This window comes from Lissotriton helveticus, chromosome 1_1 (assembly GCF_964261635.1).
Source record: "Lissotriton helveticus chromosome 1_1, aLisHel1.1, whole genome shotgun sequence".
Lineage (NCBI taxonomy): Eukaryota > Metazoa > Chordata > Amphibia > Caudata > Salamandridae > Lissotriton > Lissotriton helveticus.
The window spans coordinates 1390986046-1391004082 of NC_136057.1; the positions used below are offsets into that span (position 1 = coordinate 1390986046).

An 18037-nucleotide genomic window follows, 5' to 3' on the forward strand; every position below is an offset into this window, starting at 1 on the left:
TTTTCTCATTAGAGCCATTTTGGGTCTGCCCACTGATTCTCATATGAGCCATGTTGAGTTGAAGTGCTCTCAATTCTTGATGAGAACATGAGATTTTTAGCAATGCCTTTTCCTCGTTGGTGCCTTATTACATACTAATGTCTATTCTCATTGCAGCCAAGTTTGGATTGGTACTGTTACTTATGCCATACTGTGATGGACTCATTGTTTTGTTGTTTGACTCTTTTTGAGTTCAAATAGTACATTCATATTTAACAGTTGTGTGACACATGATATATCCAGTGTTAACAGTCGAAGGTATCATGGCAATAGTCAGCAGATTCAATGAGCAATATTTGAAACAGAAATAGCAAAAATGTAAATCAAACAGGGAGTACAAACATCAGGCGCGTGCCACATTACAGCAGGAGGAGAGGGTAAATGAGCACCCTCACATAGAAACAGTGTAAATGAAAAAAGAAGCGTCAGTTGTTATATAGGGAGTGAGGATGTTCAGGGGAGAGCAACATGCATTCCTAGTGATAAATTTGCAGCCAGTGGATGTCTGCAATCTCTGGAGACAAGGCGCCCCAGGTTTTTTGTCAGCAGGCGTCAAAGCAGTTTTGAAATCAGCCAGGATGGCACCAAGCTAGATGCCAATGGGTATTTACGGAGGCTCTGTGTGTCTTCTTTGTGTGAGGCCACGCTCCATCTCAGGCCCGGGCAGTGATCGGAGGAGGTGCGGGTGACCTGCAGCTACGGGTGATCAATCGCTTGGCCAGGAGTTGTGCAGCTATGTTTCTTGCCTAACAAGCAGACCTCCAAGGTGTGAGGTATGGGTCTCTCTGTGCAGTTTGCCAGGCGAGAGGTCACACCCAGCTGGTATTGGTGAAGGGAGGGACATCTCCAGAGCATGTTTAGCAGGCCAGCGTCGGGTAGGGAGCAGCGGGGGCAGACGGCGTCAGTTGGATGGTAATAAAGAACTATCTTATTAGGAGTGAGATAAGCCCTGCGGAGTATGTTGTATTGTATAAGACAGAAATGCACATTGCGTGGGACCATCGCAGGGTATTCTATAATGGCCCTGCACTCCTTATCCGTGCAAGTGCATTCCAGGTCTGTTTCCCAGCATCGGTGTGGCGATGTCAAGGGTAGTGCAGTGTCCCTACACAGCGATTCAGCAAACCACCACGTTAAATGGCGGCCCATGCCCATAACGTGACAATATTGGACTGTGAGGTACATTGGGCGTTCCTATTGCATGCCGCCCCAGCAGGCATCAAGTGCCCCGAGTATGGAATTGTGTAGTCTTGAAGGACATAAGGGAGCCATTGTGGTAAAGATCTCCCCAGTATATGTAAGTCTACCTTGTGCCAGGCAGAAAGTTCCCCTGCAGAGGTGTCCAGTAGTGGAAATGCAGGGGCATATAGCTGGGTAGGTTTAGTGATCAGTAAACTCTGTTTATAGCACTGGTCTGCTACGCTTAACAGTGCAGGGGATAGGGATATCATTTTGGTGCTGGGGCGAAATAAATGTAGTATGTGGTGCAGGCTCCAGTCTCTCTTTGCAGTATCTGCTAGTTGAAGTCCTGCCAACCATCAGGCCACCCATTGTAGCTGAGAGGCTAAATAGTAGTGTTCGAAGTTGGGGACTGCTAGGCCTCTCTTGGTTATCTGCAAGCGAAGTTTTTAGAGTGCCACCCTTTTGCGTGTATTGTGCCATAGGAATTCCCTTGTGAGTTTCTCAAGTGTGTAAAAGAAAGATTTGGGGATGGAGAGGGAAAATTTGACAAAATGATACAGTAAACTGGGCAGAATTTCCATCTCGAAAATGGCTATCCGACCTGCGATGATAAGTAGGAGTGATTTCCAAAATGCCAACTGTGCCTGAATTGAAGAAACTGTTTGGGTAAGGTAACCGTCGAACAGATCAGCAGGTCCGTGGCAAACAGGAATACTTAAGTATCGGAACATTACAGGTTGCCAGGTCAGACTGGCACCTTTAAGATAGTAGGAAGTGTCCCAGATAGCAGAATTGAAGTACAGTCATGATTTCGCCCAGTTAACTCTGAGTCCTGAAATTGTGGCAGACCTATCACAGGCCTAGAAAAAATCCTAAACGTTTACTAGACCTGCAGTCCTAGTGACTTAAATAATCTACTCAACCTAATTAGAATGCTCATGACCCATAAACTGGTTTTAAATTATTTGATCCTGGGCAAGTATTTTAATTCACTGAGACTCCATTTTCTTCTTTATCGCATATGAAAGCACCTTCAAATACGCAAGTTCCGCAGAGCGGTAATTCCAGGGACAACGCCACTAAGTTCCAAGGCAATCTGGCGGCAGTTGCCGGCTGGATGGCAGCCAACTGCCTCCAGCTGAACGCTAGTAAGTCGGAGGTGTTACTGGTGGGAAGGGATCATGGATTATGGAATGAACACTGGTGGTCCCAGGAATCTAGGCACTCCCCCCCCTCCTAAAAAGGTGGTAAAGAACTTGGGGGTTTGGATGGACTCTTCGCTTAGTTTCCAGACACAAACAAAGAAGGTAGCGGGTACCTGTTTCGGTCTCCTTCGTGGGCTGAGACCCATCCTGGGCTTCTTTGATGCACCGACCAGACAGCTCATTATTCAAGCTCTAATTATTTCTAGGCTTGACTATGTGAACTCTCTGTACTTAGGGGTAAACAAGGCAGAAGTACTTATGTTACAGAGGGTTCAGAATGCTGCAGTGAGAGCTCTTTTGGGCTTGCGTAGAGTCTGCTCAGTGTCTGACAATATTCGCCACCTCTACTGGCTGCCCGTGGTTCAAAGGATCGAGTCTAAAGCACTCTGTATATCTTTTAAAATCCTGAAGCTCGGATCCCCTAGCGCACTGACAGATCTGCTTTCTTTCTATGTTCCTCCCCGCCAGCTTCGCTCCATGGGCCAACATATGCTGCGGGTTCCTCGAGTTAGGAAAACTCGAGCTGGAGGTCTTCTTTCCGTTATAGAGCTGCAATTCTCTGGAATTCTCTGCCCCCCATATCCGTGGCCTCAACAATCTTACTGATTTTAGGAAAGCTATCAAAACTTTTCTTTTTCCCCACTGTGTAGATCGTTGTTTGTAGTGTTGCTGCTGTTTTGTTGCTATAAATGATTGAAATAGTAATAGAAAACTTGTGTTTGGTTTAACAGACTAAACGTTTGCTCCGTATATAATACCCATCTAACCACATAGAGATTACACATGACTGCTGACTTGCCTCAGTTCATTAACCGCATTGTCATCAGTGTGGGGGCAGGAATGTTTCTCAACTTATGCTTACAAACTGTCACATTTAATAAATACATAACTAAAACATAAAGTAGCAGCCCACTGTCATTTGCAATCATCAGATTTTATATTAAAATGCCCACAATTTCCCACTGACATGTGGTTTTAAAAGTATATAGTGTAAAATGTCTGGAAATCGAGTTTCTGCAGATATTTGTCATTTGCACATCACCAAGTAAAGTGCTCTGATTTTGTTTTGCACCTATGTAAATCTTTTGTGTTCGCACTTCCGAATTACAAAAAAGTTATTTCATTATTCCTGATATTTGTTTAAATAATTTTACTATTAATTTACAAGTTATTTAAATGTTGTGTTAGAAAAAAAGCCTGATATTTTACAGCCTTTTGTTTCACAATTATTGTCTTGACAAAAAGCACTAACTATAACAAGAGAAAGAAAAGTAAAAAACTTTTTCCAGGAACACACAAGCAACCCATAGTAATAACACTAACTGACATTTGACCTCTGTCCTTGAACAGAGCAAATGTGTCAAGACAAAAACAAGATTTTAAGGAGTCTTTATTGCTCATTCACTTTCTGAATGATCAGAACATCTGTTCCTTCCAGTTTATGTTAACTCACCAGCGGGGACGATTAAATGCTAAAAATAGCTCGACCTGATAAAATCTCACTTGACGTTGCAATTGGATTTTTCGAGGCTTGTATCAAATATGGGTGCTGTGTCTGGAGGAATTGCATGTATGTCCCGTAGGTATAGGAGTAAGTTGTTAGCATGGAGTGAGTCTGAGTGCAGCACGTCTCCTAGCGGGGACACCCACGTCACGAAAAAGAGAACAGTGGGCATCCCTGTAGGGTTCCTCTATGGATCGTGATGGGGTCAGAAATCCAGGCTCTGGTTTTAACTCTCGCTAGAGAGTGGGTGTAGAGTAGTTTCACTAGTCGAATAAATCTGAGGCCGAGGCCATAATTGGTAAAGACTGCAAACAGAAAGGCTCATTCCGAGGAATCAAATGCCTTTTCTAAATCACGCACAAGGCAGCCGGAACGTGGCCAAGTGCGGAGGTCGTGCTCCATGATACTAAACAATCTTTGCAGGTTGAAGGAAGTGTTCCGGGCCGGATCTACCCATTCTGGTTGGGGTGAATAACCGCAGGTACAATAGGGGCCAGATGGTCAGCTAATATTTTGGCCAATATTTTATAGTCTTTATTGAGTAGTGCAAAAGGGTGATATGAACCTAGTACTGTGTGGTCTTGATCTGGCTTGGGCAGTGATATGAGCAGTGCCACGCGAAGTGATGTTGGCAAACAGGCAGCCTGAGGAGCTTTATCGTACAACATCTGCAGGCTGGGCCAAGAGTGGGGCATAGGCCTTGTATAATTTGGTCGGAAGACGGTCTGGACCTGGGATCCTCCCTGTGGCGAGGGCATGTGTGGCCTCCTGGATCTCAAATTGTGTGATGGCATCATCTATTCCAGATTACTCTTCAGGGGATGTGTTGGGTGAGTGGGCGTAAGACAAGAAGGAATCAGTGGCTCTAAGCCAAGAGGCAAGGCTGAGGTGTAGATGGTGTATTAACACATTATTTCAGCGTAAATGGCCTTTTGGGAATGAAGAAGGGAGCCAATAGCTGATGAAGTGCAAGTATGGAGTGTTGTGGGTGTTCCTGGCGTATAAGCCATGCTAAAAGTGCGCCTGCCTGTCTGCATCCGTGTGAGTCTTAGCTGTTTGAGCTGCGTAATTAAGACAGCAAAGGCGCTCAAGGAGTGCAGCATGCTCCAGCTGCGCCAGAAGTAAACGCTCCTTGTGTTCTGAGGTAAGTAGAGCTAGTGATTCGTGGCCCAGCAGGTCTCGTTCAATATAGGCTATACCTTTGCCAAGTGTCCGTGGTACGTTCCACGTTCACCCTAAGCAGTGGCCTCTGACAGCAGCTTTAAAGGGATGTATGACATTACAACGCATGCTTTTACATCGCATGCCTTTACAACGTAAGTATTACAACGCAGTCCATTACAACGCATAGTGCTTTGGGGTGCTGGATAGTGAATAGTTTAATTTACTATTCCAACTCCAGTCCCCGTGGACACTAGGGAAGGTTATTGGATAGTAAATTAACCTATTCCCTATCCTATAGCGCCCCCCCAGAGCAATGCATTGTAATAGTTTGCGTTGTAAAGGCTCTGCGATGTAAAAGTTGCGTTGTAAAGGTTGTTTACTGCTTTAAAGGCATCCCATTCAAGCAAACTGGTCGAGGCTGTGTTAGCATTAATGACCAAAAAGTTGGGTCTTCCAGTGCTGCTGGCTAGAACCTCCATGTGAGAATGGGGGGGGGCCTCAGCATCCCAGTTTAGGAATAGATGCTGGGGATTATGGTCTGAGTGGGTGCAGCCTAGATAATCGATCCATGTTATGTGGGGGAGAATGTCTGATGTACCAACTAGGAGATCTATGCGGACATGTAGGTTGTGGGTGCTTGAATAGAAGGACCAGATCCTGATGGATGCATTGCAAAGTCTCCATATGTCAGACAGCCAACAGGGTTCGAGCCAGGTATGGGGTGCCTGGGCATTAGACATGGCGACTGTTCAGAGGGGGGGCGAGGCGCAGTCTATGTCAAGGTCTAACACACTGTTGAAATCTCTGCCAAGGAGCTACGGAATCCTATTCCAACAGGAAAGTATTCCCGTCAGTTTGGTGAGAAACCCATTTTCGTTAGAGTTGAGTGCATAGATGGAACCAATAAGCATGCGGTGTCCCTCGAGGTGCCCATCCACCAGAACATATCTGTCCTGTGAATCCACAGTAGTGAAAGTGAAGGGAACGGTCGCCTTGATCCACACCAGGGCACCCGTAGCTTATGTAGAGGAGTTTGTGGAGCACACCTGTCCACGCCAGCGCCTCTGCAATCTCATAGCTTCAGCTAGTGTTAAGTGAGATTCTTGTATCAGTGTAATTTGTGTAAAGCGGCAACATCAGTATGAATAAATTGCATATATTTGCAGTGCCCAACAGGAGTGGACACCAACAGGGATAGTAACTGGGACAGAAACCATTATAATGGTGAAACAGCAAATGAAAAAAATACCATAAGGGGTAGAGGAAAACAAACATCCGCCCAAACATTGTAAATATGGTTGCCAGTGAGGTTCAACTGTCCATAGGGTTGGGCTTGGCGTCCAAAAGACAGAGGGCATAGAAACTCCTCTTTAGGTTGGCTGTGGTGCAACCAGCCACGTGCCATACAGACACTAAAATAAACAGTGATGCGCAACAGCATGTTTGGGGCAACATCCAATACACCTATCACACAATCAAAGTGTGCATCATTGGATGAGGTAGACTAAAATAAATAAGAGGGAAGAGAGGAATGGGGGAGGGAGCAGTTCATAGAAGAGGAGTGCATGGGTAACCCTTGCCGCCACTCATAATTATTACATGACTGCTGGGTATGCATCATGTTAGGTGTGAGAAAGTGTACCATACAGTTCACGCCGGAGTTCAGCCAAGGTCCTCGGCAGTCTAAGGTGTTACCCGGGGAGGTACAACATAGTCCAAATTGGAGGGCCAGGTCGACTGGGAGCAGTCCTTGCTGGAGGATTTGGACAGTTCCTCGTTCAGGTCTGACAAGGCTGTTGGGTTCTAGATCGTCGCGGCGGCCTGGAGGGCCATTCGTCTTTCGTGGATCATCTGCTTCAGGTCTGGTGTGTTGTGTATTCATGGAGTGCGGCCTTGTCGGTGGTGTCCTCCCTCAACAGGGGTAGCCATGGGTGCGGTTCTATGTGTAGCCGAGCCAGAAGGGGTTAGTTCGGAGTTTTCTATCCAGTCCCAAACTTCCTTAGGGTCTTTGAAGAATTATGTCTGGCCGTCATGTATCACACAGAGTTTCTTCGGGAATAGTAGTGAGTATCTAACTCCCAGTGTTTGAAGGTGGCTCTTAACTACAAGAACGGACGTTGCACCGCCAGAGTATAATCCGGGAATATAAATATTTTTGAATTCTCTACTGCTAGTTCTAGTAGCTTGCGGGCCCCCTGCTGGATTGCATTCCGGTCCTGGTAGTGCAGTAGGCGGATTACCATGGATCGAGGCTTCGCTCCAGGGGAAAGTTCTTGTGTGGGGACATGTCGAGCCCGCTTAGTCTAGAAGAAGGGTGACAGAGCAGTTGAGGAAAATATGGCATAGCCAATTCTCTGCATAAGAGATCGGATCCTAACCTTCAACATTCGCTGGTAGGCAGACCACGCAAATGTTGTTCCTATGGGAACATCCTTCAGCATCCTCAGCTCTCTCTTCCAGGATGCAGACCAGTTTCTACAGGGCACGCAGTCCCTTCTCAGTCTCCTGGGCCTGAGGTTGTATCATGGTTCTTGCTCGGAGTTACGGACTCTGTCAGCCTGATTGCGATTGTTTGTACGCAGTAGGGTTAGGTCTGCCCCCACTGTGTTTATCCTATGTTCCAATGAGGTACGAGAATTTTTGATAGCCACCCGTACCATGTCTTGCTTGCTTTCTAAGTATGCGGATATGGTGTCTCGATCTAGAGGATTGTGATCGCAGTAGCCGGTGAGGATGCGTTTTTTGTATGCACAGGAGTGCTTTGGGTGCCAGAGCGTAAACAACCTATGGTGAGCATGACGCTGTACAGTCCGTGGTGGAGAGCCAGGTGCTTACTGGACCCGCTTACATGTGCCAGGAAAGTGAGGCAAAAGTGAGGCGTGCATGAGCATCCCAGTCTGTGTCACAGATGATCAGCAGCAGTAGGAGTGGGAAGAGATCTATTTGGTGTAAAATCCAATGAAGGTTTCTCCAGTGCTGGGAGGGAGAGGTAACTAAAGCCAGTAGGGCCCCCTTGCACATCTGGGTCCTGGGAGATATGCAGCACAAGCAGCCCCACAAGCCTAGTCCAAGGGCTCCAGGGGGTGACACAGTAAGCCCGCTAATACCACAGTGTGGTGGTTTCAAACACTAGTGGGACAGTCTAGCGAGCCAGCAGCTGGTTGTTCAGCACAGGAGGTACAAGCAGTCAGCAATGCTAGAAATAAAATTAAGTCCTGTTATGTGGCAGATGTTACTGTGATGGACTATTCTTAAAACGTGGGGGCCATGTTCATTTCCACTGATGGCTTTTCTTACTGGAGTATGGTTGACTGCTACTGATATATATTCTCGTTGGAGCATTGTTGTTTTTTTCTTTTTAAAAGCCTCCCACAATGATACAGCAGAGGAGAACGACCCCACATTTTCAACAAAATAGCGATCGAGGGATTTCATCAACTCAGCACGGGTCTTGGGATTGCGAAGATACCAGGGGTTTATCGGGGCGACCCGACCCTCATTACACACAGTGGTATCCATGCTAAGCCACAATGGGGAGTGATCGGATATGCCCCGGGCCAGGTGCCTCACCTCTCTGACAGAGGAGGCTTGCGCCGCTGGCATCAAAACATAGTTGAGTCTAGAGAGACTGCCATGGGCTCCAGAGTGGAAGGTGTATTGTACCTGCTCCGGATGCATCAACCTCCAACAGTCTACGAGACCCAGGGTCTCCAAAAACCCACTCAACCAGGATTGAGATTTGGTGAGATCTCTGGGAGGGTAGCGATCCACGTTCCCGGAGACGACCGAATTAAAGTCTCCACCCATCACCAAGATACCCTCTGGGAGCCCCAATACCACACGCCCAAGGTCCGCAAAAGTCGAGGTCTGTAGACCCGGCGGGATATATACAGTAATCAATGAGGCAGTCCTCCCCTCCCATCTACCAGTGAGAGCAGCATAGCGCCCCCTATCATCAAGAATCACATCATCTATTTCCAAAGGGAGAGAGGACCTGACGAGGATGCCCACGCACCTCGAACCAGAAGTAAAGCCAGAGTGCGCCGCAAGACGATACCCTCGCCTATTCATGGCGTGGCACGTGTTCCCAATCAGATGCGTTTCCTGCAATAGTACAATATCGGGGGAAAGGCGCCGCAGCAACTGTAACACCACTCCCCGTTTTATCCTATCACCCAATCCATTGACATTCCAACACATTAGTTTCAACCCACTACCCCCCATCCCGGAGAGAAATGCAGAATCTACCCCACAACGAACACAATGACCAAATCAGAAAGAAAACACAATACGTTGCCTTGAAAAAAACTTACAAACACCCAAACTCCCCCCTCCACCCCCCAACTGGAAACCATTACAACACCCCCCACCCTACACCCCTGCGTTAGACTCCCCAACTTGCAGTGTGCCTGTCGCCCTAACATTAAACTAGTCTACGAAAAGAACCCCTGAGGAGGAAAGAGTCCCACTCCCCCCGCCACCCTCGGGTACACATCAATAAGACACAATGGTATAAGAAGTATCGAACCCAGCTGCATGACATGTCAATTGTTCGGAAGTCGGGAATCATAATGTCACTCTTGTTCCAACACGCCACCCTCGGCTCCACCCGGATGCCCAGTTAGGTCATTCTGCTTGGGCAGAGTATCCAGCCAGTCACTAACTCTCTTGGGACGGTCAAAGAAGAAAGTCCGGTCCTCGTATTCGACACGCAGCCTAGTTGGAAATAGCATTGCATATTTCAGGCCCATGTCTCCCAGTCTTCGCTTCACCCCCTGAAATCCCATCCTTTACCTGTGAACGAGCTGGGTGAAGTCCGGGTAGAAACTCACCGTCGTGTTCTCGAATTTTACGGGGGCCACTCACTCTCGAAGCCTGCAGGATAATGTCTCTGTCCCTAAAATTGAAAATTCTGGCAATGATAGGCCTCGGAGGGGCACCCGACTTCGGTTTCCCGCCCGGCACTCTATGGGCACGCTCCACGGCAAAAAATTTACTCAGGCCTGTAGGGGCGAGGTGATTCAAGACGAGGTCTTCCACAAGGAGGTCCGTTGCCAGATTTTCAGTATTTTCAGGGACGCCAACGAGGCGTATGTTGTTACGTCGGGCCCTGTTTTCAAAATCCTCCAGTCGATGGGCCATGAGATCATTAGAGGATCGCAGATTACCAATTTCCGTCTGCAGGTCAGACACATCGGTCGTGAGGCTAGAAGTCTTCAAATCTAGCGATTTGACCCTTTCGTTGGTCTTCGACAAGTCAGCTCTGATCAGAGTAACATCAACTGCTACAGTGTCAATTTTGAGAGCGAGAGCCTCATATTGCTGGCCAATGGAATCCTTCATGTTGGCAATGGCGCCCATGACATCCTGCAGAGTCAATTCGGTCGACGCGGCAGGGTCGTCCCTAGAGTCCTCCAGAGTTCGACTGATGCCACCGGGGGACCCCTTGGGTTGGGTATAGCGATCCATGATGTTAGTTTGGATCGGTCCCCCCCCCCCGTAGAGGCGTTTTGGTTTTCCGCTTCTCGTTGTCAACCCTGGCAGTCATTTTGAATAGTGTGCCCCGGAGGGCACCGCGAGACCTGGTGAAAATGGCCGCACACCACCAGACCACCGAAGACCACGAAAGTAGGCCCCAGAGGCACAAGCAGCAGCACAGCCCAATACCCAAGCACTCACGACCGCTGGCACACAATGGAGAGGCAGGGTTAGGCTAGACCTCGGGGGGGGGGGGGGGCAAAGCGATCACGCGAGCAGATGAGGCCAGAGGCCCAAGAACAAAACCGAAAGTAAACTCAGGGCGGCAGGGGTGACCCCTCAGGCCGTTGTTCAACGGCTTCCCGGCGTCTTGGTGTGTCAAGCCCCCGGTGCCGCCGTGGGGCGGGCCTCAAAAGTTCAGATCGACGTAGCAGCGGTTCCCGAAGTCCAAATTCGATTTTGAAAACAGCTAAGGTGTCAGCTGAGGTTCATCTTCAAGAACCCGTCGTCAAAGTCAGGATATCTCTCAGGATATGTGCGAAGGGCGGCGAGGGACTCGGGAGCCCTGTGTTCACGCGACCATCTTGGATGCGCGCGAAGCTCCTCCTCCGAGCATTGTTGTTTTATTCTTCTTCTTGGAGCTGTGATGTTTCTGATGTCTGTTCTCTTTGTAGCTATGTTGAACGTCACTGATGCCTGTTGCTGATTCTTGTTGATCATCACTGATGTTTATTGTTAAAGCTATAATATTATTTGGGAAGTATGGTAACATGGCCTGGCATCTGGATGCACAACTCCAATACCAGCAACCCACTAGTATTCAAAGTTACTAATTAATTGACTAGTTAGAGGCCCACTTAATGGCGCTTTATCACACTTGTGGAACACTTTTTATGTGTATGAGAACTAAATATATTAGAATTAAAGATTCATACAGAATCATGACATTGTATAAATATGGTAGCAATAAATGCAATTGACCCATTCTTATAATGCCCTAGATTCTGTTTGTATAAATTCATTATGCAATATCCAAAGGTAATCATATTATGACATTTGTCCAAAGATAGGAAAGATCTTGTGATTTAAAAAAAAATCTAAATTCCTGAAATTTTAAGAAATCCTCAATTCTGACAACATATAAAGTCACAGCCAACACGTTTAACGAGTATACGCCCTCTTTTTGAAGGCTAAACTATCATAATCTCTATTGCATCTGTGGTTAGTGGGTGCCATACAAGCTATAAGAAAAGGAGTGTGCAGTTCCTTAAACACATTGGTTAAAGTCTACAATTTCCAGGAGGGGGAATATGCTCCAAAAGGAGCACGGGCCCTCACACACCCCGAAGGTGTCATGCTTCATCATCAGTCTAGCTTCATGTCGGGCCGGCGCTGCAATGGCCGAAGGATGCTGGCCCTGCGATTTTTGATAGCTATATTTTGAGCAACAAACCAAATCCTTGTTATGATTTGTATGGTCGAATTTATTTAAACCATTTACTTTTTCATATAAATCTCATTAAGTTAAAGCATTGATTGCATGAGAAAAACACTACGTACATACAATTTATACAAAAACATTTGACAAAGAATTTTAACAAAAATACATAAATACATATGACAAAATGACATCCAATCATTTAGTGTACATAAATATACAAATACGGTCATACGAGAAGCATCAGTCGTTATGTAGTATTAAGCAATGAAGCTATTTCTCATGCAATCAATGCTTTAACTTAATGAGATTTATATGAAAAAGTAAATGGTTTAAATAAATTCGACCATACAAATCATAACAAGGATTTGGTTTGTTGCTCAAAATATAGCTATCAAAAATCGCAGGGCCAGCATTTTTCTTTTTATAAATTATTCTATGGTCCAGCTGACCCTGTGTCCCGGGACCTAACTCCTTATTTTCTGCAATGGCCGAAGGGCACCCACTAGGGGGTTCTTTACCGGAGATCTTTTCTTAGCCGTCAGGTAAAGTGAGGGTGTGTGGGCTCAGGAGGTATCTGTAGAGTGGTGATGAAAAAGTGGGCTTTTCTAGAGCAATACAAGTTATGACATGAAAACATAGATTTAGTGACTTGCCTGACTTAGTAGTGAGCTCTTGTGATTGGCTTAATATGTAAGAATGACAGTATACATTATATAATCCCCTCTGTGGTAAAGTCTCAAGATACCACAAATGTTCATTTGAAGGCAATTAAGTAAGTCTTGTTTATGGTACCTTTGATAATGCTCTTGCTTCTACCAGCCACGTAAAAAAAGACTAAACCCCATATTATTGGAGCTATGTTATAATTGTCAGTGATGACTGTTGTCAATGGAGCCATGTTGATTTTCACTGATGCCTTATCTCGTGGGAGCCATGTTGTAATTGTGACTTGGAACCGTTGTTGTTGGAGTCATGATACCATTGAAGCCTATTGGCTTTTTTTCATCTCATTTATATCTTTGGAGCCATGATTACTTACTTGTTTTCCATATTGCGATGGTGTTATTTTCACTGATCCCTCTACTGATTGGATCCCATATAGGTGGCCATTAATTGTAATTCTGCCAGTAGCTTTGTTGCTGTAGATTGTTTAAACATCAATTGGAAACTGATTGCTATAAAAATATTATCTAAGTTGCTATAAAGATGGTCAGTTCAAGATGTTTTTATTTTGTCTCCTCTACGTTTCCAATGTCTTTATCCATCTTTCCTTTTTCCTCACTCTCCCTTGCATTTCACACCCATCCTTCCTATCTTTCTCTGCTTTTCAACCACTCTCTCATACTCATTCCCCATCTCCCCTTTTTAGGTCTCGCGACCAGCGTTGCACTGCGCATCCGTGCTTGTGCAGGTCGTGAGACCTTTAGTAAGTGAAAAACAGGGAAACAGGGAATGTGAGCACACCTAGGAATCGCACATGCTTGTGCGTGTGCGTTTCCTTTTGAGCTCCCCCATCAGCCTTTGCGTGCGTCTTATTGTAAAAGACTGCACGCAGTTGGCCCGAGGCGCACGCATAGCTCCTCCCATGGCCTATTGGTGTCTATTATGCGCACCAAGCGTGCAATAGACACCGATAGGCGAGGGAGGAGTTATGATCGTGCCCAGACACAGGCATGACGCGTGCGCCACTTGTTTAATATTGTCCTTGCACTGTCTTTACACACCTTTTCTACCCCTTTCCCACTCATTCCCATCTGATCCATATCTGTTCTGCTTTTTGCCTTTTTCTCTCTTACTATTTCCTCTTGTTCTTCTCTTCTACTTTCTCTCCTCACACCCAGCTCCCTCTTTCTTGTGCTCTTGTTTCTTCCTCTTTCTTTTCTTTTTCCACTCTCTCACATCTGTCTGCTTGCTATCCCTCTCCCCTACAGGCCTTTGAGGTGGCAGAGCAGGAGCTGGGGATACCGGCCTTGTTGGACCCCACAGACATGGTGTCCATGAGGGTTCCAGACCGTCTCAGCATCATGACCTACCTCTCACAGTATTATAACTACTTCCGGAACCCACCCCCAGGTAAGCAGAGCTTGGTTCTCCCCAATTTGACCATCTCTTCCTTAGCGAGTAAGCTAACCCCCCACACAGTGTATCTAACAGAGATACAAACCAGGCCAATGTGAGTGCAATACAGACAGCAAGGTACGTACATTGTGTTAACCGTGGAAAAATAAATTGAAATCACTACCAGTTTATGTACACTAGACCAGCAGCGATGGGTTAACATAATACACCTCAATGAGCTGCACATTCATAAGCTGGAACCTCTGTTGGTGATCTTTCAAACATTTGTTTGTAACAGTTGCTGTATAAATGTCAATTGTCCCTCCAACCTTTTTTTTTTTGAAGGGTACTTTGTGAACCTTAAAAAATCTCATGAGACATGCTGTATTGAGGTATGGCATACAAGCTCCGCCCATTTCCCCACCCATCTTTTTAATTGGCTCCTGTTACTGTCCTTGCAAAATCGTTGCTTTTCATTTGAGAATAGGCTTAGTAGTCCCTCCTTGGTACCGCCTTGTATTTGTAACTTCCCATAACGACTGGACCTTTTACATGGTCTGCTTTATAAGTCGGTGAGCACTATTTTGATTAATGAATAATACGGGACAATGGCGGCTTCTTCTTGTATTTGCGGCACTCCCACACAACACTCGCGGTACAATGGCGGCCACTTCTTGTATGGAGTGCTATGCGCGCTTTAACTTTAAAAGTGGCTGCCCCCACCCCTACCCCAGGCACACTCGCGGGACAATGCTGGCGGCTTCTTGGTTTTCAAACTGTTAAGCTGAGCATGACGTCTTATTCAGGGAAACCGTGCTTTCTTTCAGCGTTGTTTTTTTTCTTTCAAACTTTAAAGCTGAGTGCGGCGCCCACTTCAGGGACACCACACTTTCTGTTTCAGCTTTTTAAAATTTTTATTTTAATGCTAAGCGCGGCCCCTCTTCAGGGACACTGCGCTCTCTGTAATGCAATAGGTCTTACATTTTCCTAATTTTGACTTATTGGTATTGTAAATGACAGTGCCTTTTATTAATGCAGGTTTTTTAAACATAAGTAAAAGACATTGTCATTTACAATGCCAATAGGTTCAAATCTCGCCATTGCGAGACCTATTGCATTGTAAATGCTTGTTTTAGTTAAGTCAAATGGTACCAAGGCCAGGACACTTGAATTAATATTAACAGGTACAGTGCTAGTGTAATGAAGAAGCCGCGTACATTCATTTAATATTCAGAATCAAGAAATATGCTGATCAGTGATTGAATGAATAATGGAAATGGTAGAGGGATAAGTTCAGCTTCTGATGAAACCAGGCCTCTCATTTTGAAGTCTTTCCGAGAGCTGACCACCTCACTGCCTCTCATCCATGTGGTATCTTAATGGCCCCTGGCCTGCTCTCCTACCCTAGCCCTTGTTGTTTAAAGACACACCCTTGTAATAAAAGAAGTGTCGTTTTTGATTTTTCACCAGAGATCGAGTTGAGACATAATTGACATATGACAGAGAAATAATTAGCCAGGCTGTGATCTTTTGGTGAATTGCTTATTTTTGGTCAAGAGTCTCCTCAAAGAAATCCACCAGTTCCTCCTTAAAAATTAAATACACAAAAGAGAGCTTCACAGAATGCAGTAGGGATTTAGGGTAACCATCTGAATTGCTGATTAACCTGTCATTGCTTCTTGACACTTACAGTTAAGGTCTTGGATTTAAGACAACAATTATCACCATCTCTTAAACTCTAAATGCACAAAACCTCTGATTTAAAAACAACAATTACAAAATGGAGTGAATAATCACTCTAGAGTGTTTTTTTGCTGCATTCCAATTGAAGCCTGAGTTTCACATATCCACTTTTATCAAATCTCTTGTGTGGGTAGCCTCTAAAACATGACATTTTATCAGATGTTTTCTTGTATAGAATGGATGGCTAAACCTAGACCCCTAAATAAAATCTCCTGCCATGATCTGGGTTATTCGGAACATGAATTTTCAGAGATGATGGTGTAGGAAAGTGCCCCAGATTTGCAAGGTTGCCCCCCCGCTTTTTGCCTAAATGTTGATGCACTTTGACTGAGTGTGCCCTGGGTTCCTGCCAACCAGGTACCCAGGGCCTATGTTCTTTCCCTAAACTGTACAATTGCAAAACCCAATTGACAACTCTCTGGCCACGAGTAAGTCCCTTGTAAAAGCTACCATAGGTACCGAGTGCACTGTGACCAGAGAAGGCCTCTAAGGGCTGCAGTACTTATTGTGCCACCAGTGGTGGCTGGTGACATTTAAAAGTGGTGGGCGCAAAAGTTAGGGATGAGTTTTTTTTCACTTTTGCCTTGTCCTAATTTTGAAAACTGTGTACCCCATGAAAGGGACCCCTTCACACCCATTTGCACAGTATCACAATTTCAACTCAAATATGTGACCACGGCCCTGTGCGCTCTGCAGAGATGCCAATGATTGGATGGCCATATATTGTGATCACCTTTTGACCCACTGACAGACCCTATGAGAAACCACAGCTCCAGAGCTCTCAATCATGCAAACAAGTGGTGCCACTCAGTTCAAACCATGCACTGTACAAGAGTAATGTGGTACGTGAAAAAGTACATAAATATCCTGGAAGTAGCTAAAACACTCTACATTATCCTGCAAATTGAAATTGCACCCATGCAATACTGATAGCCTATCTGAATGACAAAGCTATCTAGAGACTGCATATAAAGAAGTTGACTGCAGGAGGAGCAACCAGTTAGGAGGAGCAGACAGGTGTCCCGATGAACAGCTGTAGGAAGTGGCATGGAAATACCTCCTGTCGCCTAAAAACAAGCACTTATTCTGTGTGCTGGGGCCTGTAAATAAGACTTGGTGAACCCTGCATATTCCCCATGGCCAGCATTAGATTGGACCCCGCCCTCAATTCTATGACCTGTACAGTGCACTATAGTATCCGTATGGGAAAAGTCCTGTATAAAACTCCCACATCAGTACCTATGTTATTTTTTTTAATTGTGCTGAAATAAGCTGTGCCAGTACTTGGACATTTTATGGCATTTGTTTTGTAGCAATAGCCCTCATATCATTATCTATCGATATTTATAAAGCATCTAGAAATCTGCGGAGTGCATCTGAGTGCAGAATAATCCCCCAGATGCATCAAGCCCATATTCTGCGAATTATAAATTGCGAAAAATACCGAATCGCAATTTAGAATTCGCAGAATGGGATGCATCAAGAAAAGCGAGTAAAAAAAGCGAATCGCAATCGGCCGCAATTGCCGATTGCGTTTTTCCCCAAATCGCATAAAAATTGCAGAATCGTCCGTTTTCCATGTAGAAATTGCGAACTCGCAATTACCGAAATCGCAAATTGCGATCTCGCTAATTGCGAGATCGCAAAAACGGGAAGTCCCATATCGAGCACAATGATGACATCACAACCAGGAAGTAGGCAGTTCCCTCCCTCATTCAGAACACAGAGCCTGAGAGTGGAAGAAGCACAGGCCAGAGCTCCACAACAGACTTCCTGCAGCACCACACCAGGACACAAAGAACAACTTAAAATGTCCCAGGAAGCAGCAGGGAGCAGTGCACCAGGCAGAAAGAGAAAAATAAAATTCTCTGAGCAGGAATTGGAGTACCTCATTGAGGGAGTATCAAAGGACCATGACAGGCTGTTTGGAAAGGAGTCCCGGGGGGTGCCTGAGGCCGACAAGCGGCGCATTTGGCTGCGCATCCGCGCAAAGGTGAACTCAGTTGGAGTGACCCAGCGCTCCATCGATGATCTCAAAAAGAGGTGGTACGACCTCAGAGGGCGTGCCAAAGAACGCATCGCTGAGAGGCTGCGGGAGCGACTTGCCACCGGAGGAGGAGACCCCACAGTTGCACCCAACACTCCATTGGAAGACCTGGTGGAGGACACCCTCAATCCTGAAGCCTGCGTGGGGGTCACCCGGCTGGACTCCTCCCGACCCAC

General features: G+C 45.9%; 1 protein-coding gene across 3 annotated transcripts in view; it reads left to right on the plus strand.

Moving 5' to 3' along the window:
* MICALL1 (MICAL like 1) overlaps positions 1–18037 on the plus strand; it is a 363438-nt gene that overhangs the window by 37732 nt on the left and 307669 nt on the right. For all 3 annotated transcript variants that reach the window (XM_078684158.1, XM_078684159.1, XM_078684160.1), the window contains one exon: positions 13945–14086. In XM_078684158.1, the coding sequence (XP_078540284.1) occupies positions 13945–14086 (142 nt within the window). The remainder of the gene's footprint in view (positions 1–13944; positions 14087–18037) is intronic.